This window comes from Zymoseptoria tritici, chromosome 1 (genome assembly GCF_000219625.1).
Source record: "Zymoseptoria tritici IPO323 chromosome 1, whole genome shotgun sequence".
NCBI classification, from domain to species: domain Eukaryota; kingdom Fungi; phylum Ascomycota; class Dothideomycetes; order Mycosphaerellales; family Mycosphaerellaceae; genus Zymoseptoria; species Zymoseptoria tritici.
In genome coordinates this window covers 4550417-4573130 of record NC_018218.1, presented here as the reverse complement: position 1 = coordinate 4573130, position 22714 = coordinate 4550417, and the positions used below count along the sequence as shown (strand labels likewise).

Below are 22714 nucleotides of genomic sequence, written 5' to 3'. Positions count from 1 at the left end.
TCCTCAATCCATCATCAAACCATCTCAAACTTACTAGTCGGAAATGGAAAATACTGATCCCAATCCTCCGTCAAGTAAAGATGATAATGCCACTCCTCAGGCAAGACATGCTTATCGCCCGGCACAAACTCCTTCATCACCTTCTTGACGGAATGTCCCACGCTCTGCGTTCCCACACTCACAGGCGCGGGTCGCAAGTTATCCAGCCTGCCGATGACTTTCAACATCGTCGTTAGCGCGACGCGAGTCATGGGTAAGCCCATGCATTGATGCACGCCGTGGCCGAGGGTGATGTAGCTGTTCAAGTCTCGCGTCAAGTCGAGGGCGTCGGGGTTGGGGTAGGCGGCAGCATCGCGGGAGGCGGATTTGAGGTTCACAAAGACTGTGTCGCCCTTCTTGAGGTGGTGGACCTGTTCGCCGAGGAGAGGGGTATTGTCGACGACGGTAGTGTCCTTGGTGACGGTGCGGAAGATGGCGGTCTCGCCGTTGAGGCGAGCGCCTTCCATGAGGTAGTGCATCAAGGTGTCGTCGGCTTCCGGGGTGTCGAGTTTCGCGAGACGGTTGATTTCGGGGAGGTGGTCCTTGCCGGTGGTGAAGAAGTAGTCGAGGGCTTGGCCGAGGAGCTGGCCTTGATTAGCGACCATGCCGCCAGCCGTGCCCATAATGTTGCCCCAGACGAGGTCGTCGACGTCGACATCCTGCTTGCAGAGTTGGGCGATCATGTGCACGCCGTAGTCGCCAAGAGGACCATCGTTGGGCTTCACGACGTCGATAAGGGACTCGGCGAGTTTGCCAAACGTCTTCACGGATTGGACTTGAGCTTTCATGATGTTGCCGAGCGATTGAGTGGCGGCGCGGGCCTTTTGACGAAGAGGGAAGGACTTTGGTGGATCGAGGTCGAAGAAGACGCAGGTGAAGACTGCGGCCATGATGAGATAGAGTTGCTGTTCGGTGAAGATGCCCAGTGGGAACTTCTCCGTCTTAAGGGGAATGCTATTAATTGTCAGTATGATGCCTGTGTTCTGCTGTCTTGAGAAATGCTCACCTGAAGAGCTCAGCACAAAAGTGGACGTGAGCAAGGTTGCCGATATCACGGATGATGTCGACATTGTTCACGCCAGCCAGCTTGTACGACTTCTGCTTCAACAGTTCTGTGGTCTTCATTTCATAGAAGTCGCGGACAGCTGTAAGCCACTTTTCATTGCCGGAGGGAATGCCTGAGATGCTGTCAGTACATGCTTGCGACAGCCACTGCACTCGTATGGGTCTTACCTCGACTCGCATTGGGAGCACCTTGGTACATCGTCTTCTCCATCATAGCTCTCGACTTTGCGTTCTCTGGACCATCACCAGCCAGCATGAAGTTCTTGGCCTCGGGTCCCATCAGGAAGATCATAGCCGGACCCCAAGTGACATGGAAATCCTCTTGATTCTCAGTGACCTGCATACCAGCCGCATGGCTGAACAATGTAACAGGATGATGAGATGCCTTCGGCTTGTCGAAGTTGTACATGTGATCTTTCTCAAGCCCCTGGAGGATCGTTTTCATCTCATCGGGAATGGTCATTGGATAGTGCACGTAGACCGAACCTGGATCATAGCTGTTTGGCAACGCGCGGAGGAAGAGCTTGTAGAAGACGCAGCCGTTGTCGATGGAGAGGTCGGACGAGGCTTCTTGGAATCCCCAGTTGGTCAGAGATGCCGGAGTGTACGCCGTCGTGTAGAAGCGATCTCCACGAACAAGGGCGACAGCATCGGACAAGACGCCTCGAGAGGTAGTGTAAGATGGGCAAAGACCAGAACCGGGAAGTTTCGCCTGCTTGTCATCTTCGACCACCAGACCTGGGTAGAGTTCGACATCGTCGGGAGTGTTGTAGAGATGCTTGAGAGCCTCCGACACCTCCTTGTTGGTCGTGATGTCTTCAAAGGTCTTGTGTGGCTTGAGGTGGAAATGCTCGCGGAACTCATTTAGGGTAGCACACCTCCATGTGCGAGCCTGCTGGATTCCGAGGATCTCGATCGCCTTCATCACGGCCGGTACCTGTTGTGGGCCCATGGCGTTCGCACAATCCTCGATGCTGCTGGTCAGCAGGGCTGCAAGATCGTCGTCCTTGTAGTTGCCTTTGAAAGGACCTTCTGGGATGCGGTCCATCTTCTCACTCTTGAGCGCCGGGAAATCACGCTCGGTAGGATCTTTGCTCTCAGTATCATGCTGCATGTGAGCAAGAGTCATCAGGAACTTCTTCATGTTCTCAGGCTTCGCTGCGTCCTCGGCAGTCAAGCCATCAGGAAGAGGAAGCTCCTTGAACAGCTGCTGAGTCCACAGATCGTCACGTTCGGACACTGCGGAGTGCCATCTGTACACAAGATTGAATCTGAGAACATATCAGTATGAACCCTCCCTTACGACTTCTAGCAGATCACTCACTCAGCCGAGCACTGATTACCAGTTGCAACGGGAATACCGCCAGGTATGTCCACTCTAGGATCAAGCTGCCAGTTGTCGTCCGTGCGGTTTAGGTTGAGGATCGTTCGGACATAGTCGATTAGGATGATGTTGATGTAAAGCCCGCAAACGATCAGACGAGCTGTTTGGAAGAGATCATCATCGCGCTTGTTCAAGCCTGTCTCGCCATAACGATCAACAGTCACCTGTCTCGGGTTCTCCGTGAATCGACCATCTTCGTTGATCAGTGCCAACTGCTCAACAACATAGTTGTGATAGCGATTGAACATGATCAGCAGTGCACCGCAGCCAGGAGGAAAGCTCAGCAATCGAGTCTCGGCGAAGCAGTCTGGCTTGATCTTGCCGTTTTGAAAAGTGCGCATTGTCTTCTGCTCTTTCCAGTTGCTGCCATAAAGTGGTGAGAGGTCGAGGTAGGATGAAGTGTTTGAGATCCTCGCGTCCAAGTGGTCAGTTCTGAAAATGTCATGGATAATGATCGAGGCGAGGTAGAACAGCATGCTCGAGATTCGGTTCGGATGCTTCTCACCGGCCTCGTGCTTTCGAGCCATGACTGTGTCGAACAGGACTCCAGGATCGGGAAGGACGCCTCCCTGCTTGGACTTTGGGTTCACTGTGCGAGCGTATGGCATACCTGCTTTGCCGACATTTGGATATTTGAAGTTGTTATTGCTACCATCGGGCTGACGGAACTCGTACTCCTCGCCGAGAATGACATTGGGAGGGTGCTCGAGATCGTTCCAAAGTGTGGTAACCAGGGTTGTGGTGAGTCGATCCTGTAAGAAGCTCTCCGGGAGTTTTGTAGCAACAGCAATCATGCTTTCCATGAGATATTCCTTGTCGTCCAGATTTTCTCCCATAGCGGTGGACTTGAAGACCTTGATCAGACCTTCGATGTCGTCGATATCTTGCCTCGGAATATCCCTCAAGATCTCGCGGACATCCTTGGAGAATGTGTCCTTCTTCGGCTGCGGCAGAGCGCTTCCATCGCCAGTTTGGGTCGGCAGAGGGGCCCTGATCGCCTTCAAAAGAGTTCCAAGCTGCTCCATGGACTTCCGTGTATCTTTCCGCATCTGGTCGAGTGTGGAAAGCTGCTCAGGCTCTGGAGGGGCTGGAGCAGCAGAGCTGCCTCCGACCGGTGCCCTTTCCTTGGTGCCGTTCGTCTGCGCGGGTTTGACAGCAGAGGTACCATTTGCTCCTGCAGTCTTCTGGCCTCTGTCGCCATTACTTTTGTCAAGCCTCAAGCCTCGATGAGAAGAAAACCTTTTGAGAAAAGAATCCATCCTTGGTCTAGAAATGGTTATTAGCAAAGTACAGAGAGAGACATGCTGCAATCAAAGTCAAGATACGATGGAATCGGTGGCTTAGGGTATTCCGAGTAAATGGAGCTGCTCTGATCGAACGGAAGGGATGGTAATGGCTTGTCATATCGGGTTCTGGCATCGGCATGGTCGCTGGAACTGTGATGTCGCGGTCTCCGAACGGGTTGCGACTTCGACTTCGACAACTGGTGCTTCTTGTGCTTTTTGTCCCGAGCATCTTGTGGTTCTGATTGAAGGAAGCGAACGCTGGATCTCAGTTGAACCTCAAGGCCAGCTCCGATATCAGTATCGACTCCGCGGACGATATCCTCGAGCGTGATAGGCAGCTGCACTTCTCGACTGTCTGGCGGCTTGCACCACCGACAAGAGTGACCGAAGTGCTTAGCAGCGGTCGTTGACGCCATGGGATGTTTGCTCGTGATGAATGCTGTAAGGTTTCACTAGGTAAAAACCCTGAACCATGTGTCGTCCATTGGAGCGTGAACCCCAGGTCATTGCTTGAAGAGTGCCTGGCTTGTAGTCCAGTAGTTCTCGTTTCAGTCGTGGCGGGGCGCAGAGCAGGAGTATCCGGCGCATGGCAGATCAGGAGCATTGAGACTTTGTGTACTTACAATTCCGTCAAGAAGCCACCACAACGAGTGAGGTCGTACCTGCGTGCACAATTTGTTCGAAGTTGAATGAAAGAGTCAATGAGAGTCGGAGTGATCGGATGTTCAATTGGAGGAAGAAGACGATGGATTACTTTGTAGTTTGTAAGGTAGTTCAGCACAGGACAAGACGCCAAACCCCCGTAGAACTACATGCAGGCCGTATGCATGGATCTCGAGCGAAGCGACCCAGCTGCGGCTGGAAGGAGAGGCCGCTCCGTAGCAACAACCCGATACCGTAATGGGTCAGCTGAGGACGGAGGAGATTCGTCTGTCCGGCCAGTTATACACGACAATGTTCAGACCCACGACGGTCGCCAAGGTCTAGAGCTTGCAGAAGAGGACACTTTTCTCAGGCCACGTCGGCGTCTCCGAGCCTAAATGGCGTCGTTGGCTGGTCAGCGCGCAGCTGGGAATCCGCTATTGGATTGCGGTGGATGGGCGGCCTTGCGGAAGGAAGAGAATCCCCGTCGTGGTCGCGTCGGCAGAGGAGAAGTGTCATCAATGTGCATACCACGCGAGTTCTCATATGTATCTAGTACCACTATTGGCAGCGTGAGGTACCCTTTAAGCCGACGATAGAAGAGCATCGATCACAAGCCAAAGGTCATCAAAATTTGACCCATTCCATTGGACATTGACGATCGGGCCGAGCTCCGGCTGTGTTTCTTGCCAATGCGAACTCGATGACAGGGATTGAGATGTTTCCTCAGCATTGAAAGATCCATTCTCCTTTAACAACGTTGACTCCTCTGCCATATCGCGGTCATGGCGTCCAAACCAGTGACGCTGCAAGTCAAGCCTCGAGGTATCTCCAGATCTCTACCATAATCACTCCAACAACATCAATCTCACGAACCACAGGAAAACGCATCTCCAAACTGCCCACCGAGACGAGCATCTACATCCAAGGCAGCACGGGCGACCTCTACCAACGCATTGCCGCCGAATCCAACTTCGACATCAATCGCCTCCGCATTACCACCGAAGATGGAAAGCTCGTCCCGAACGACAAGCAGACTACGGTTGAGAGCGTGGGTCTTAGAAATGGCGGCACGATCCAGGTGAAAGACTTGGGTGAGTTTGGACCTCAATACATGACATCCTCACACAACATACTAAGTCAATGCCCAGGCCTCCAAATTGCCTGGCGGACCGTCTTCGTAATCGAATACCTCGGACCTCTCCTCATCCACCCGCTCTTCTACATCCTCCGACCATACATATACTCCAACGCTCCCGCCGAGCCCTCCACCCTACAATCCCTCTCGTGCCTCCTAATCTTCCTCCACTTTCTCAAACGCGAACTCGAAACCCTCTTCGTCCACCGCTTCAGCAATGCCACCATGCCCGCTTTCAACATCTTCAAGAACTCCGGCCACTACTGGGGTCTGGGAGGTCTGCTCATCGCAGCATTCATCTACTCGCCCACCCACGCGACTGCTGCACCGAGCAACCCGCTCCTGACACCCATCGCTCTCGCCTGCTACGTCATCGGCGAGCTCGGCAACCTCAACACCCATCTTGTCCTACGTGGTCTTCGCTCCCCTGGTGGTACTGAGCGCGGCGTGCCGAAGGGTCTGGGTTTCGACTGGGTGACTTGCCCGAATTACATGTTTGAAGCACTGGCGTGGTTGGGAATGGTGTTGATCACGCGATCGTGGACGACGGTGGTGTTCAGCGCTGTTGCGATTGGACAGATGGCGGTCTGGGCGCAGAAGAAAGAGAGGAGATATCGGAAGGAGTTGCCTGGGAAGTACCAAAAGAAGAGATTTGCTATGATTCCGGGTATTATCTGAGGGTATTCGAAGTGAAGATATTCAGAGCAGAAAGCATATGCTGCACTTCCGGAAACGCAGAGCCGAGTATTGTGGTGAGCGCAGAGTCCTCGAGAGCACGGGAGAAGTCAATCATTGGAATGTTGACTCCGGACTTTTCGCTCTGTACGAGAAGATGTACAGCATGAATCGATCAACAGAGATTGCAAGATAGAATTATGAACATGCAAGATATGCTGGACGGACATGCCAGTCTGGCTGCACACAAAATTATTCGTACCTGCCACGAAATTTGAGGCCTTCCGACGCTCTTGCCAAATCCGGAAGCCAGACATCACTTTGTAAAACACGAGACAAGAACTGACAATAGCAGTGATTCGTTCAAAGCCATCTGTAGTTGGCTTGTATTCGTTCATATAGATCATAAGACTACTTCTCCACAACATCTAAAGAGTGTATCGGAATCCCTCAAGACCTTCGATGATCTTGCCTCCCGCCGCCGCACGCTTGTTCGCCCTCCAGAACTTGAGCTCCATCAAGCACGTAATAACGACAACCAACGCACAAGCGATGATGCAAGTGTAGATACCAGGCACGTAGCCGGGCTTGTCCTGGGAGCGGAAAACGGTCGAGCCGATGATACCGCCGATACCGCCTGCGCCCACGAGGGTGGCAGAGGCAAGGGCACGCTTCCATTGTCCGCGGAGGTTGTTGGCTTGGTAGGAGAGGATGGTGGGTACATTGGCGTTGCAGGAGGTGGTGGCGAGGAAGACGCCGATGTAGCGGGCGGCTGGGCTGGTGGTGAAGCCGAGGAGGGGGAGGCCGATGAGTCCCAGGATAGCGTTCATGATGATGAGAGGTCCTGTTGATTGTTAGCACCACGAAACGGTTTCTGAGGTCCATTGATCATCATGAACGCGGGTCAAGTACTTACCACGAAGATGGTGCTTGTCTCCCCACCAGGCACAGCCATACTAGAAGCGAAGTCAGCGATTGTCGCGGTTAAGTGTGGGCAATAGCAGTACCATCCAGATTGCCGCAAATATATAGGGCGGTGCGATGAGGCACTCAGCGGTGTAAGCAGTGTAGCCCATGGACTCGTGGAGAATGATCGGGAGGAAGTAGGCGATAGCGTAGGTCGAAGTGGTGGTCAACATGAAGAGAGCGGCGAATCCCCAGATCTTGCTATCGCAGGCGCAGCGGAGGTAAGTTCCGAGGTTGAACTTCTCGGCGATGGCATCGTGACGATCCTTCTCAATGCGAGCGACGACAAAGGCAGCCTCCTTCTCTGTGAGGAAAGGAATGGCGAAGGCCTTGGTCTTGGTAGCAGCCTTCTCGGGGAAGTCGGCAATAGTGAAGGAGCCGATAGTGGCGACAATGCAGGTCAGGAGTCCTTGCATGATGAAGATCCATCTCCAACCAGCGATTCCTGGAAGAACGCCTTTCGGAGCGTTGGGCTTGAGCTTTGTTGGACCGTAGTGTTGTCCGAACTCAGGGCCAATATCTCCGAGGCCAGCCATCTTGGAGAAGCCAAACGCCAAAATTCCGCTGAAGGCGGAGCTCATGCTGCCGATGAGGTAGAAGACGGCGTAGCGCTTCTGGAGGTCGTAGCGAGGGTACCAGCAAGAGAGAAGGTAAGCACAGCCCGGGAAGAAGCCCGCCTCGAAGATTCCAAGGACCAGGCGGAGGGGGATGAGCTGTGTCCACGATGTCAAGAATCCGAAGGTGATCATGGTGGCTCCCCAAAGGAAAGTGATGGCAGGGAGGAAGGCACGAGGACCAAGCTTGCGGAGGATGACGGTTGCTGGAGGTTGCAGAGCGACGTATGTGATGAAGAAGACCAAGACGATCGTGCTGTATCGGAAGCCCTTGGCCAGCTGAAGGTCGACACCCATACCAGCGACGACGGCGATACCAGTGTTGGTACGATCCATAAGAGACACCTGAAGAACGGTCAGCCGTGGCTCGGACGCAGAACGATGTAATGGCTAAGTGATCTTACGCAGTACATGAAGCCAAGCGTCAGGACGAGGCGACGATCGATCTTCCAGATCAACTTCTTCTGCTCTTCAGGAGTGAAGGCATTGATGGCGGCCTCGTTCTGGGAAACGACCGACTCATCAGAGACGGTTCGCTCGAGGTATCCGACCTCGACGGTCTTCTCCAAGTCGTGTCTGTTGTCCATCTTGACGGAGGCAGCTCTTGGTTGTAGTGATGAGAGGAGGGAGGGAGAAAGGCGAGTGGAGCTGATGGACTGAACAAACCTGGGGGATTCTCGACGTTCTTATGTACAAATGCGAGAGTGGACCCATGCTCGCCACTCCTGTCCGATCCGGCCAGAATCCTAGGAGCCATCTCGCGTCCCCGATCACACGATGCTGGGGAAGTGGATACGGATGTTGGCGGGTCGAGTCTCGACAAGCCACATTTCGAGGACCAGACCGTCGCGAAATGTAGTTTCAGAAGGTATTCCCCAGAGTGAGGAGTGCATCCACTGGATTTCGTGGGGTTGAGTCCGGGGCTAGCCTCGAAGCTTGCTGGCAACCTTAATTACTCCAGCGGAGCTTGGTGGTCTTTGGGTCCAGATTCAAGCCACACTGCATGGCGGGCAAATGGCGGGTCAGCGCGCACATGGCTTCGCATTGGTCAAACGCTCTCGCCGTACAGATTCCCGTGCATTTCGGATCCGGTCGCTCGCCTCCGCTTGTCCTTTCGCCAGTCCGCGACTCGTTCTAGCTTTCTCGCGCGTGTCCAGCGCGTGGTCCGCATGCTAGACGAACATTCTAGCTCCAGTCGCTCGCTTCCTGTTTCTTGGAACTTCCCGGTCTGGGCAACATTGCTCAATTCAGTTAAGATGCCATGCCGTTGCTTGACCAAGCGACAAGGAAATGGCAAAGCTTCAAGCGTGGACGCCAGTGAAGTGAATGAGTTTACAGGCTGCATCCCTGCTCTCGCAAGCCGTGGCACCCTCCGCCCGTCTGTGTCAGTGTGGCAGCAAACATCAATGCAGAACACTGCAAGGTCGGAAGTCGATGATGGTGCGATTCGTGCTTCTCAGCTGCCTTCCAGAGTACCGCACCAGTCAAAGTGGACTGATCAAAGCGATAGAGAGTTGTGTCGATAGTCCCGTCTGCCCAGACGCTTATTCCTGCGCCAAGGTCTGGGCTAGTCAAACCTCCTCGGGGTTCCAAAACGGCTCTTGCGGGAAGTCGCGCAGTCCATTACGAGGCTCGTGTCAAATACTAGAATACAGGCAGGACAAGCCGGACGCATGCCTCTTGTACCTCCTATTTGTCTCCTCCAAGCCTCAAATGCGGGGAAAACCGTCAAAGTTTGGCATTTCTTTGCAGAAAGGCTTGTGGTTACTGGTCAGTCTGCCACCCTTTGGTCCAGATTTCTGCGCTGACACTCATGCACCTCGCGGAACTACGCTCGCGTGCCGCCACGCATTTAGAAGCACACCGAGGTGCGCAACGTAAAAGATCAGGTCACGTCGGCCTGTCCGATCGGTGGGAGCATTGTTCGGATCCGGCTCAACAATAGTTCGCTGACAACGCCAACATGTGTACGAGTATCGAAGTGTGGAACGGTAGGTTCAGGCTCATCAATCACCCGTAAGGAAGCGAGCAGTTGGACTTCGAGTTCCGACCCTCGGGTGGTCTCGGCTTCATTTTTGAGATCTCTGCGGTGTCGTGGCGACGCAGCAGGCGGTGTGATTCAGACACCTCAGCAAATCTTGTGACTTGAGAGCAAGTTGCAGAATGCAAACTGCGGTTTCCTGAAGTAGAGATTTGCAAGCGCTTCTTGGTCCGGAAGGTGCCTTTTCACTAGTTCATGCCACCGGCCTTCAAATGGCGCACCAAGAGTTCAGCCACTCCGTTGATGTGAATGAGGCTCTTTGTCTCGCCCATGCTTAAATTGTCACTCAAACATGGGGTACGGGGTAGTCAGTGAGCGGTAGCGATGGTCGGCTCTTAATGTCGGCAGGTTTTCTCGGTGCTTTCCAAAGTTCAGGAGGCAACCTGTAGCCGAAGGGCGCTGTACAAACGTTGCGCATAGACCGCTCGAGAAGGCAGAAGACCAAGATGTCTCCGGACTTGTTGTCATAGTCTTGCTCGCAATGAAAGCCGCACTCTCGTAGCATGTTAGTCCGGAGGTCCAAGATGAATGGCGATTTGCGAGTTGGCCACGAACATGGATAGCGATGCCTGGGAATCCAGATGCCAGAGACCAAAGTATCGGGTTGACTGAATCATGGGAACTTGGACCGAGCTGCGTTTGGCCTTCGAGCAGAGAGCGCGCTATTATTCAGTTGCGTTCGCCCAAGTTCATGCTGCGAACGCGCGACTCCTCATGCGGAATGGCGTCCGTCAATGCAAGGCGTATGTGCTCGTCGACAGAGTTTCGTCGATATCGCCAGGTCTTCCGGCCAGCGTGACATGCCATCTGTTCCGCACAAGCACATGTCGTCCATCAGCGGACGAAGAGCATTGTCATGTGGTCGGAGATGTACAGAAGAGTGATGTTGTTGATCGACCCTTGGCCATGCCTGTAACGTTGAAGATCTACAGCGAGGATCCATCGTCCATCATCGCGGCCCGCCGATTTCGGACACGGAGTCATCGTCACCTTATCGCAAAAAGTTTCGTCCCCAACGACAGTAACCTCACCTCTTCCTCACTCTCACACTTGACCTCATTTCGAGCACTTGTTGACATTCTACCCTCCCAAGATGTCTGTCCGCTCGTGTACGGTTCGAATTGCTGGAGCTCTCCGGACGCAGAGTCGCAGCCTGCAGTCCGTTCGACGAGGTTACGCTTCAGTAGCAACGGCGGCTTCGTCACTCCCGCAAGAAGCGAAAGATGCAATCGAGGTCCGTGATCGACGGCAGGACGACGTGACAATGTGCTGATACCTCCCACAGAGAGATGCCGCTCTTCGAACACCCGATCCATCCTCCGACTCGCAAGCCCACCGACTCGTCAGCTCATATGCGCCATATATGGTCGCGACCTATGTCCGACCTCCGCCTGTATTTCACAAAGGAGAAGGATGCTATCTGTATGACATTGATAACAGGCAATACTTGGACTTCACTGCCGGCATCGCTGTGAACGCTCTGGGCCACTGCGATCCGGAGATGAGCAAGATCATGTACCAGCAATCTCAAACCCTGGTCCATGCATCGAACTTGTACTACAACCCCTGGACTGGTGCATTGAGTCAATTGCTTGTGGAAAAGACCAAGGAAGCAGGTGGCTTCGATTGTGCAAGAGCGTTCATCTGCAACTCCGGCAGCGAGGCCAACGAGGCCGCCATCAAATTCGCTCGGAAGTACGGACACAGCACACAACCAGATGGCAGCAAATATGAGCTTGTCAGCTTTCACCAGTCATTCCACGGCAGGACCATGGGCTCACTCTCTGCCACTCCCAACCCGAAATACCAAAAGCCGTTCGCACCCATGTTGCCCGGCTTCAAGTACGGCACCTACAACGACATTGCCGGCATCAACGATCTCGTGACTGAGAAGACATGCGGTGTGATCATCGAGCCAATCCAAGGAGAGGGTGGAGTGAACATCGCAACACATGAGTTCCTGCTTGCTCTGCGAAAGCGATGCACAGAGGTTGGTGCCGTACTCATCCACGACGAGATCCAGTGTGGTCTTGGCCGGACAGGAAAGCTTTGGGCTCATGCCGACTTGCCGCGCGAGGCTCATCCTGATATCGTGACCACCGCAAAGGCCCTCGGCAATGGCTATCCTATCGGAGCCACTCTTGTGACCGAGGATGTGTCGTCCAAGATTGTGACCGGCGACCACGGAACGACCTTTGGAGGCAACCCACTCGGCTGCAGACTCGCACACTACATCGTGTCTCGTCTGTCCGACCCTGAGCTGCAGAAAGACGTTCTGTTGAAGGAAGCTCGCTTCCGCAAACACTTCACCCGACTGCACGAGGCCTTCCCAGATGTCATCGAAGAGGTCCGCGGTCGTGGATTGATTCTCGGACTGCAACTCAAGAGCGACCCCACGCCTGTCATTACAGCTGCCCGCGAGAGAGGGCTGTTGGTAATCACATGTGGTACCAACACTCTTCGCTTTGTGCCGCCGTTGATCATCTCCAATGATGAGATTGATCAGGGCATGGGTATGCTGGAAGAAGCCATGACTGCCGTTTTCCGTGAGCCTGGTCACATTGAGGGTACAGATGGCCAGCAAGAGATGAGATGATTGACGAACATCGCCGAGATAAGGGCGCCGTAGGAGCATCTGGGTGCCGCGAGAGGATGGCCGGAGCTCATTTGAATACTTGATGCCCTTTGTTTGCGCATGCGGAGACAGCAGCTCGAGATCACGGGATTCATGACGCCGATATTGGAGTTGGCCTACAATGTAAGAAAGCGCCTTCTGGCAACAACCGCTTCTCTCCCGCTGAAGTTGACAAAGGTCACAGCGTTCCAACCATTCCGCCCGGTGACATACCTTTATGCCTGGCCACATCGAGAACAAAAGTCTGGTCTTGGCGTTCACGTGCGCGCTCCTGCCTCATTCGGACCATATCCGCAGACTGGACAAACTTCGGCTCGACACAATTGAGGTTTATAAGAACAGAAATTCTCTCGCCACAGCCAATGAGGACGCTCATATGCAGGAAATGGTGGACGCACCAAAGTACATGCGATCGGTCTCAAACCAAACCAAGTTGCTCCATGCCAACGACTTTTCAGTCTAACGAGCGCGACTGGTTGAGTTATTCGGGTGTCAATCGCTCCGGCGATTGGGATTCGACTTTTTGCTACGACATCCAAAGTCCGCGAGTTTGATTTCTGGCTTTTGGATCATTTTGCTCCCACTCCATGCAGTGCGCTCGCCGGTGCGCTGGTTTTACAAGTTGACCGTCACAGCGTTCAAGCCATCCCGTCCGGTGACGACTGCCGGCCACATCCGAAGTTACAGTCTGGTCTTGGCGTTCACGTGCGCGCGCTCCTGCCTCATTTGGACATCTCATCGCGGGGATCGGGCCGACTCCGGGACTTCCTGAATGAACGTTCATGTAATTGAAATCTCACTGGCTGCCACCAATGAGGACGCTCATGCAGGAAATGGTGGACGCATCAGAGTACGTGCGCTCGGGTAAAACCGAGGCGGTGTGAAACCAAACAATGTTCCTTCGGGCGCATTTGTCGAGTTATGTTCGATGGTACGAGAGCGACCATGCCGTTGGCTAGTGATCGAAAAGTCGAACTTTTTGCCATTTCAAACCTTTTGCCATTATTCGATGCAAAGGCCGCAAGCCTATGGAGAGGTGCGCTCGGGACCAGCCTCGGGTGTGTGGCCCATTACGTTTTGCAGTGCGCACTATCGCTGCATCACTGTCGCTACCTTAGCGTTCAGCCGCTCCTGCCCCTTTCCGGACACCGTTCGCAAGCTGGACAAACTTCGGCTCAACGCGATTGAGGGGTTATAAGAACAGGAATTCTCTCGCTACAGCCAATGAGGACGCTCATTCGGTACCAAACCAAACAAAGTTTCAACAACTGCGTTGAGTTATTCGTCAGGCGGTATCGAGGATGCCTTGGGTTCGCCCCATGAGCTAGTGTCTCGCAATTCGATTTTTGCCCTTTCGATACAAAGTCCGCGAGTTCGAATTGATCGAACTTTTTGCCTTGGACGTTACAAACGGGATTTGAAGCCGGACAGACCCAGAACAAAATCCTGATGGAAAACCAAGACGGGGCTCTTCTTTTGCCGGCCAACGGATGACTACCAAATGGTTGTCGACCGTGGAAATTGAGAAGCAGACACTCATACCATACATATCTCGAGGACAGTTGAGCTGCAGTTTTCATAGCTGCGCAGCTGGCCAAGAGGTTCCTTCCTAGTTCGGGCAAGCGCCGCTTCATATGACTGATCAAACCTGGACGCTCCCGCACGCAACCCCACCACCGAAATGCGTCTGCATGAAGAGATTTCGTCCGCTCGTCCTTCTTCATCCTGAACACTCTCTCCAGCAACTCGAGCCAGCATGGCCGTGAGTACTCGCGCGGTTTCCCTGTTATCGATACAAGAGTGCTAATAATCTCATCCAGAGACGCAAGCACAAACTGGCTCGACTCGAACCGGACGAATACATCGCGCGCTACCATCCTGACGCCAGCACCCGCACCGTCATCCCCATCGGCTACCGCCCACGAAATGAAATGACGTACACTGTCAATTACAAGCACGACATTATGAGGGCAGTTCAGACCACCGGTAGTCTGGAGCTCGCCGCCTATACCATCAAAGCCGTCTGTCATGAGCGCAAGCAGCAGTACCCGAAGTCTAGGCGCGAGTGCAATCTCCAGGACCTGAAGAAAGTCCGGCAGAACCCAAAGCGCTTCCACTTCGCTGTCTACGGGAACATCGACCCTCCAGCGGCCAGGGCTCCCATTGCGACACAGGACAACAATGGCGCCGCTGTCGTTGCGAATGCTTCCATGGCAGTGAACGATGCGGAGAAGGATGAGGGCGCTGCGCTCAATGACGACACTCTCGACGACGGCGCCACAACGGCCACCAATACCACAAACACCGTCACTGCGCTCGAGAGCAGCGGAAGTACCGCTTCACATCCTGCGCCTGCTCTCACCGAGGGCCCCAGCGACGGCGGCACCTCCCTCACCGCCAGCACCACCATCGCCGATCCTGCGGACGACACCGCTCCGCCGGCAAACAGCAGCCGGAAGAGAAGCAAAGCCCCTCCCAGCCAGCAGAGCGAAGGTCCCGCGCAGCGCGTTCCTTCGGTAAGTCGAATATTTGCCCCGACAATGAGCCAGGTACTAACATGATCCCAGACCAATCACCGTGATGCCGCCCGCGTATTGGCCATCGCGCATACACTACATGCCGCTGCGGCGGGCGTGCTCGAGCCATCCGGTCGACTGTCGGCTAGATCGATGAGAGCATTCCAGATGGCGTTGCTCAGCGCGCTGCGGCGTGCTCACAGGGGGCGTTGATCAGGCGCACTGGAGCATGTTCATGGGAAAGGGGAGTTCTAGCGAGGTGCCCTTCTCTGCAACGCCGACAAGGTCTGTGGCAGTGACAGTGAGAACGTAGTGTGGAACGGCAGGGACGCGGCTGAGCTATCAAAGTGTTCCGCAGCTGTACTTTGTCGCATTTGGTAGATAACTCATGCGTGGGAATGAATACCAAGATGTGCTGCCAAGCTCTCTGTACCCCTTTTCAACGTGTCCTATCCATGAAGCTTTTGGAATGTTTTGCTAAGTCGCCGTCCTGCTACTTTATGTGGACCGTTAACGCTGGGTCATGTGCTGCAATCATCTCCATTGGGATCTCCGTCGGCTCCGACAATGTCGTCAATACTCTACGTACAAGCGAGGCCTGAAGTGGAGAGAGCATTCAGCCATACCATTTGTATGTCAGGAAAGATCAAGTTGCCGCACGCCGCAGACGATGGACAACCTGCTGTGTGGATCGCAAACACTCGGCGGCGGGTTGCAACCGTCTCCGCCGGTTCGTTCGCTGACTCCGCCAACACTGTCCATATTGTGCGACCCAGCGAGCATTGCAATGGAGAAGCATCGGCTGTACATGCTGAACACCATGGGCCGTCTCTGCCGGTGCATCGCTGGCTCCGACAACGCCGTCTCTACTAGGCCTGTAAGCGAGGTCTACGCTGGAGAGACATATTAGCTGTATAGACTCGTGGTGCAACCTTCCAACACTCATACTTTCAAGCCGATGTTTCGAGTTGTGAAAATGCTAAGAGCCATCTCCGCCGCTTCGTTCGCCAACCCCGACGAGACTGGTCATGCTGTGCGCTCAAGCGAGGTCTACATCGAAGACAGCAATTGGCCATACACATACTGGAAATGCTGAAGCCAGTCTCAATGTCCAAGCCAGACTGCTCGCCATCCAGGAAAACACTGTCTTTGTTGTGCATCTAAGCGAGCTCTGCATCGGGGAGAGGAATCAGCCGTGGACACTGGAAATGCTGCGGCCGGTCTCAGCCATGGTACTCGGAGTATCTGATAACGCTGTCTTTGATAAAAGTCCGAGAGAAAGTTCCGCAGCATAAGGCAAGCTGGAAGCTCTGGTCCCTTTCAGGCAAAATGCTCGCTGACCCACCCACACACCACTGCCGTTATTGTGCGGATCAGCTAGGTGGGCATCCGAGGGATGAACCTGGAGGGATGTCAGCCGCGCAGACTCAATGCTGAGGCCCATGTCAGGCAAAGTCCTCACGATAACACTGTCTTCCCGTGCCTTTGCGCGAGGCGGGTAACGAACAGAGGCTGCAGCCGTGCACGCTGATTGCTGATTTCCGTCCCGGCCAAAGTGTTGGCCAGCTCCGATGATGCTGTCCGTTTTGTACGATTGAGTGAGGGTTGCAACGGAGAGAGACCTTAGCCGTGGCATGAATGCCGTGTATCATGAAAAGTCGTCTCTGGGTTGTATTACAGGTACAGTATTTCGCACAGTCTACCATGTCAAATGCCTTCAAGCTGATGCCATCTTCTGTATCTTTCTGCTCCAGCTCATGCTGTGCCGTTCCGAAGGCCCTGGGCCCAGGCCACGTCTTTCTAGCCTTTCTGGAAAATCATGATCGGTTCAATTCCGGTGGCAAGCCTGGTGCTCTTTTGCCTTACCAAACAACGCCTCGCCTTAAATCCCAAAGCCATCACTGAGCTTCTATGCCCGCTCAGCACCATCATTGGCAGCGCTCGCCTTGGAATTACTCCAGCCCTCGTCTCCAACATATCCACCAGTGCCAACGCCAATCGCAAAGGCTCTATCCTTGCTGCGTGCGCCCCAAGCCCAACCCTGTCCACGAGAGATGGGGAGATGGTACCATCGAAAAGATACCCAAGCTGTGAGGATGCCGATCAAGCTCCCGAAAATGATATCAAAGCCAAAATGATAGTACTCGGCCCATCGTGTCGAGCAGATGTACACCGCAGCGCCGACGGGTAGCAATGCCGGGATGACGAGGTAGTTCGGAGGTGAGGCAGCGGTATTCCGTACGGAGAGCGGATCGGCTTGCATCTCAGCGGCATCTTCGATTTCGCGCTTGGTGTCCAATGAGTCGCCGCGTGCGCGGTTGGCATGGAGAGGGAGGAGCTCGTGGTCTGAGGATCTCGGCCGCAGTGTTTGGGTGGTGTTGGTCACATACGGGAGATGTGGGATCGCAATCGCAAATTTGGAGCACAGGAAGAGAGTGAGGTACAGCAGACCCGCCCACGACCAGGAGGAGTGACCGCTTGGGAATGAACGGAACGCATCATCTAGGTCCTTGAGATCGGTCGAGGTGCAGATCGTGAAGCTAACAAGGGACCATCGGATGGAGATGTCCTGCCCGTAGCCACCGACGATGTATTCGGAAATGTTGTCCAGGTCCGGTCGGCATCTCGCAAGCATGTTCGGTCTCGGCTTGCCGAACATGTTCTTCATTCCCTGCGTAATGAACAAAGCCGTCGCCAAAGAAAGACAAAGACCAGCCAGGCCCTTTTCCAGCTCCCATAGCTTTAGGCGAATTGTTTGTGAGCGAGGCGAGTTGCGACGGGTCCCGCGTCCAGGTACCAACAGGAGAGCGATGGCAGCGATGATGATGGCCGGCACCACAAGACAGACCACTGCAAGAATCCAGAGCGGTATACTCTCCTCGATGAACGGGTACGAGTTCTCGGTGCTCAGAAGTGTGAATGGTCGATGTCTGGGGCTCACATAATTTAATCCGCCGCCTGCTGCCGCCAAAGCGAGAATGACAATCCAGTCCAGAATGTACGAGAAGATGAGCTTCTTGGACATCTTTCCCATGTGCTTTGCCGCGCCTAGAACGGCATCTTTGTTTGATGCCGACCTCATCGTGTGAGGCGGGCGATCAAAAGTGGGTTGTTTTGGCGAGGACGAACGCGAGAATCCAGAAGGTCCAGATGAAATGGTTGGAATGCGCCGAAAGCTCTGAAGAATCGTGGCGTGGAGCAGGAGACAATTGATGAAGAAAGACGCCCGAATCACGACCAAACGTCAGCAAAGGAGGCTGTTTCGGAAATGATGAGAGGAAGGAATAGAGTAGCGTAGAGCATACCTACCTTAGCCAATGATGTGGCGCGGGCATGTCGCCGGCGGACTTGCAGTGCTTGGCTGTCTCGCCTCGCGTTGTGTCTCGAAGGCCTCGTCATCGCCAAGGGCGGCAGTGCTGGGCAGTTAATACCTCATCTGGCGGCTGCGGTCTTTTCTCCTTCCGTATGCATACACTGCCATGCCACTATGTTGAGAGCAATGCAATATACCCAATTCATCACTGAAAGGACAAGGTGAGGTGGCGATAAAGGTTCAGGCCGTTGTCGCTTGTCGAGGTTATCGCTGACAGCAGGGGCATGAGAGGGCCCGTGCCACTTGCGGTGATGAGACGGTTGAAACACGACCTACATCCCCTCGCCGTCGCCTCTCATGTTCTTGCTCCGGCGTTGAAACCGACAGAGACTGCGAAGGAAGATCGATATCGAAAATGCAGAGTTGCAGAGTCGCAGAGAAGTGCACTGACTGGCTTACTTGTTGCTTGCGGCGTTGGCCGATTTGCACGGCGTGGAGTCCATACTATGCAAGAAGGAGCAGCAGGGATCGCAGTACGGTAGGTTCTCAGCTCTCGCCGTGAGCTATCCGGAAAACTCAGCGCACAGGATCTACAGGAGGAGTCTCGGTCCGACATCTTGAATACTGGCTTTCTTGGCCGCCGGGCATGCACATGCTTGTCCACGAGGAGCTTGAGACTCGTACGACTGAAGGAGCGTGGTTCTCCCGGCTTGCTCATCTCACCCTCATCGCATATTTATCTGGGAATCGAGGTAGCGAACTGGACGCTGGAGCTCGCTTTGAAGAAGTCCATGGCGAGCTTGATCTCTGATTTCCGCTGAAAGGTGATGTCGAGGACACTTCCACGGCTGTCGTGTGGACTACAATTTCTTTGGCTTGGCTGTCCGTGAAGCGCATGGTCTTGTTCGCATGGCTGCAGAACCACACGCCGAAAAGCTGCAGCACGGTGCGTATAGCGTGTCTGCCGGATTTCCACTGACTCATCGACTTCAGCAGTATACTCCCTAACAATCGCCTCTCGGCCACGATCTTCTACAGTAAGCTGAGAGGAATCGATACCACATCAGCTGCCAAATACTGTACAACTGCAATCGGCAATGCAGATACGGACTCATGCACGGACATGACTACGAAGGAGGGAATAGACGTTGTAGATGGTCCACTCCTTCCGTATTTGGGTAAGCGTAGATTCACCACCAATGCACGTGAAAGACTACGGACTCGCCCGCCCGTCCGTGCACTTCTAATCACTTGTTGGCCTCTGGACCTCGACTTCGACCTCGATCCTAACATCTACATCTTTACATCCCCCTCGACCTCGACCTCGAACTCGACATTCATCTCCACCACCCTGTCTAGTCTCCGGGACTCCTTGCGCACCAGCACTATGGCCGTAAGTACTCTTCGTCAGACGTTTCCACTACCCTCCACTTGGACTGACCTTAGCAGACCCCCACTTACAACCGTGGACCTTCCGCATACCAGGCCAGCATCAAAGCTATGACCAACAACCAAGTCATGGGACACATCGAGACCCGTGTCGCGCAGATCCAGCAGATGATCGCCCAAAGATCCGGCCAGCCAAACACGGAGACCTTGGCGGTGCAGAAGCAGATGGACGACGTGAAGAAGAACATGGAGACGGCCAAGGAAGCTGCCACTCGCGCCGGTGCCTTCACTGGTGGACAGTCGAAGCCTGACGGACAGTCTGATGATGAGCTTTCGCAGATCGCCGACAAGGAGATGGCCAAAGTTCTCGCTAGCGCTCAGCTGCTCGGAGAGAAGTTCGCCCGCGCAGGCTTCCTTGTGAAGAAGTAGACGCAAAGCGGCGGTACGGTTGACAGTCTCCCACGTTGATGTCGGCATTCTGCGGGACGAAAGGCATACTTCGGTCAGAGACGACTAAGGTAAGGGGACAGATTTCTAACATTCAAGGAGTTTGAACCTGCGGCTCGAGTCGCATTTGCAGAATATGCGACACCAATGACATGGCTACTATCATGGTTTCAAGCTGCGAGTGGAGCTTTTCGCGCACTCGGTACGAATGTCAAGTAGTCCGGACAGGCAAATGCAACAATCTCTTCATTTGACACTCTCACAGCTGCATATAACGCAGAAGAATGCGGCCTCATAAGAGGATATGACTACGTGAAGGTACGTGAACTGCTCCTTCCTGATTAGGTCGTCTAGGTGCACGTGAAAAGATGCGGTTCAGCCCGCCCGTCCGTGCGCTTCTTACTGCTCCTATACCTCGACTTCTACCTCCATCTTCACTACTACATCGACCTCGACATCTTGCTCAGCTTCGAAGATCTACCACAACATCATGGCAGTAAGTACCAGACTCCCGACCTCACCTTTCCCATGCCTTGCCTGACCGTAGTAGGGTTCGACCCAACCTAACACCGCCTCGGCCTCGGCCTCGGCCTCCCAACCTAGCGCAAAGGTCCAAGCCAACATCAAGATCTTCGAGCACCTCGACGGTCGCCTCGCACAAGTCCGCACGATTGCTGCCATGCAAGTCGGCCCGCGCGCCCAAGCAGCAGAGAAGCAGATGCTGGAGGTCGACAACAAGATGAAACTGGCCAAGGAAGCCTGCGCCCGCGCGGGAAAGATCCCCGGAGACCAGAGCAACCCACAGGGGTTGTCGCATGCTCAGCTGGAGCAGGCGTCCGGTGCGACGTTCCTTCAGCTCATCGCAAGCGTCAAGGCGCTGTTCGACATCTTCACTGGTGCGGTCAACTAGGCGGCATGGTGGATCTGGTGTGTTTAGTGGTATGCTTGAATGGATGGTGGTTGAGTGGTCAGCTGGAGTGTGCATGAGAGCGAAGTCAGTTCGAGGAGAACGGGCAGTGACGTTGATTACGGTAAAGCGAGTACAATCGGTCCAAGCGCACCGACTTGTTCGGGTTGGGATCATCGAATGCAGCGACGACTTGAGTCGCAGATACACACCCTTCACCGGCCCAATGCTCAGGCTGCGACTACCGTGCTGTAGCCTCAGCCTGTATGCGTAAGCCCGCGATAAGCTGTGCTCCTGCGCCGCAGTATCGAGGGAACTCTGGCACACAGTTAGCGAGAAATCACATGCACTGTACAGGGACAATACAAATCTCGTCTCACATCCGATTTAGTCCGAACAAACAGCCCTCGATCCTCAATGCAAGTCCGACCAAAGACCATTCTGATCTTCGAGGTGAGCGTGAAGTCAGTAGTCGTGTCGTTCCTTCCAGAGTTGAGCAAGCGTCGAAGCACGTGAAAGAACACTTCTTGGCGCTCGTGCGTGCGCTCCCGCTTGCACCTTGAACAAATACCGGAATCGATCCCAACCGCCGGTCTTCCTCTAAGACACCGATCCTCGCTGCGCGATTGACCTGGCCGGCCTAGCAGATATGGCAGTAAGTACTCCACTCAAAGCCTTATCCCTTCCGCCAGCCTGAGTGATCGCCAACTCCCCATCTTAGCTCCCTGCGCAGACTAGCGACGATCGAAAGGATGCCACTGCCGAGACGAGCAAAGGGCAATTCGAGTCTGTAGGGGCGCATCTTGCAGCGATTCAGCAGAGCGTCATCGACGACATACGAGAGCCCAATGAGCTCTCACAAGCATTGCAGAGACATTTTCACAAGACCATCAAGAGCCTGAAGGTCGCCAAAGATGACTGCAACTCCATGGGTCTAGCTGCCAGAGCCGAGACACTTGCTCAGCTGGACGAGCTGCAGAAGCAGGGAGCCCAAGCTGCCGAGAGTCGGGACACCCTCCGCGAGAATTTGACGCTGCTGGGAACCCTCATGAAGGACTTCGACAATGCTGGTGGTCGGGGAGTACATTCTGCGGACACGCATACAGACAATCTCGACATTCAATGCTGAGGCTACGAACTTGGTCGAGCCTTCAGTGCACCTCTACGATAAGCTGTGCACGGTGTATCGAGGGAAGGTCTAGCGAACAATTAGCGGGAGAATCACATGCGCTGTACAGGGAAATCCAAACCACATATGGCCGTGAAACACTTGATCTCTGTTGCATGTGATGCACGTTCGAGCAGCGTAGACCATGCTGTTCTTTGGGGTGAACGTGGCCGTGACCGTGGAGCCTATTCTTTGCTCTTTGTTGTATGGATCCTTCTGAAACTAGTCAAGCGTCCACGCATGTGATAGGACCGGTCATGTTTTCACTCAGTAGTTGCCGTTGCTTTGTCCGTTTGTACCTTGACTCACCATCAATCTTGTCCTCAACATCAACCTCGACATCAACTGCACCAAGTTCGCTCCCACGGTGTCGCAGACATGGCAGTAAGCACTCCAGTCGAAGCCCCACGCGATCCCTCACCGCAACCCAACGCAAGCTGACCACCGCAGTCCCTCAAAGATGACCACAATTCGAAACCCTCGCTCAGT

General features: G+C 54.2%; 10 protein-coding genes across 10 annotated transcripts; 6 read left to right on the top strand and 4 right to left on the bottom strand.

Annotated features, from left to right (window-relative positions):
• Positions 1-14: 14 nt before the first annotated feature.
• MYCGRDRAFT_67035 (uncharacterized protein) lies at positions 15-3537 on the bottom strand (the record flags this gene model as incomplete). Its single annotated transcript, XM_003856558.1, has 4 exons — positions 15-993; positions 1046-1217; positions 1294-2375; positions 2429-3537. 4 exons carry the CDS (start codon positions 3535-3537, stop codon positions 15-17), a joined length of 3342 nt encoding a protein of 1113 aa, XP_003856606.1.
• A 1664-nt stretch (positions 3538-5201) lies between these two features.
• On the top strand, positions 5202-6232 carry MYCGRDRAFT_98769 (uncharacterized protein; the record flags this gene model as incomplete). The annotated part of the gene is made up of 3 exons (XM_003857031.1): positions 5202-5241; positions 5298-5510; positions 5568-6232. The coding sequence occupies 3 exons, from the start codon at positions 5202-5204 to the stop codon at positions 6230-6232; spliced, it is 918 nt and encodes a 305-aa protein (XP_003857079.1).
• A 425-nt stretch (positions 6233-6657) lies between these two features.
• MYCGRDRAFT_84119 (uncharacterized protein) lies at positions 6658-8396 on the bottom strand (the record flags this gene model as incomplete). The annotated part of the gene is made up of 4 exons (XM_003856557.1): positions 6658-7073; positions 7146-7185; positions 7237-8154; positions 8214-8396. The coding sequence occupies 4 exons, from the start codon at positions 8394-8396 to the stop codon at positions 6658-6660; spliced, it is 1557 nt and encodes a 518-aa protein (XP_003856605.1).
• A 1375-nt stretch (positions 8397-9771) lies between these two features.
• MYCGRDRAFT_102802 (uncharacterized protein) lies at positions 9772-10396 on the bottom strand (the record flags this gene model as incomplete). Its single annotated transcript, XM_003856556.1, has 1 exon — positions 9772-10396. One exon carries the CDS (start codon positions 10353-10355, stop codon positions 10137-10139), a length of 219 nt encoding a protein of 72 aa, XP_003856604.1.
• Positions 10397-11213: 817 nt separating this feature from the next.
• On the top strand, positions 11214-12446 carry MYCGRDRAFT_84117 (acetylornithine aminotransferase, mitochondrial; the record flags this gene model as incomplete). Its single annotated transcript, XM_003857032.1, has 1 exon — positions 11214-12446. The coding sequence occupies one exon, from the start codon at positions 11214-11216 to the stop codon at positions 12444-12446; it is 1233 nt and encodes a 410-aa protein (XP_003857080.1).
• Positions 12447-12691: 245 nt separating this feature from the next.
• Positions 12692-13562, top strand: MYCGRDRAFT_102800 (uncharacterized protein; the record flags this gene model as incomplete). Its single annotated transcript, XM_003857033.1, has 1 exon — positions 12692-13562. The coding sequence occupies one exon, from the start codon at positions 12703-12705 to the stop codon at positions 12946-12948; it is 246 nt and encodes an 81-aa protein (XP_003857081.1).
• A 558-nt stretch (positions 13563-14120) lies between these two features.
• On the top strand, positions 14121-15424 carry MYCGRDRAFT_102798 (uncharacterized protein; the record flags this gene model as incomplete). The annotated part of the gene is made up of 2 exons (XM_003857034.1): positions 14121-15001; positions 15053-15424. 2 exons carry the CDS (start codon positions 14417-14419, stop codon positions 15212-15214), a joined length of 747 nt encoding a protein of 248 aa, XP_003857082.1.
• A 1486-nt stretch (positions 15425-16910) lies between these two features.
• On the bottom strand, positions 16911-18026 carry MYCGRDRAFT_34335 (uncharacterized protein; the record flags this gene model as incomplete). Its single annotated transcript, XM_003856555.1, has 1 exon — positions 16911-18026. One exon carries the CDS (start codon positions 18024-18026, stop codon positions 16911-16913), a length of 1116 nt encoding a protein of 371 aa, XP_003856603.1.
• A 1197-nt stretch (positions 18027-19223) lies between these two features.
• Positions 19224-20132, top strand: MYCGRDRAFT_89904 (uncharacterized protein; the record flags this gene model as incomplete). The annotated part of the gene is made up of 3 exons (XM_003857035.1): positions 19224-19260; positions 19418-19707; positions 19800-20132. 3 exons carry the CDS (start codon positions 19224-19226, stop codon positions 20130-20132), a joined length of 660 nt encoding a protein of 219 aa, XP_003857083.1.
• A 508-nt stretch (positions 20133-20640) lies between these two features.
• Positions 20641-22186, top strand: MYCGRDRAFT_89903 (uncharacterized protein; the record flags this gene model as incomplete). The annotated part of the gene is made up of 5 exons (XM_003857036.1): positions 20641-20646; positions 20701-20989; positions 21313-21327; positions 21449-21510; positions 21779-22186. 5 exons carry the CDS (start codon positions 20641-20643, stop codon positions 22184-22186), a joined length of 780 nt encoding a protein of 259 aa, XP_003857084.1.
• Positions 22187-22714: the final 528 nt, after the last annotated feature.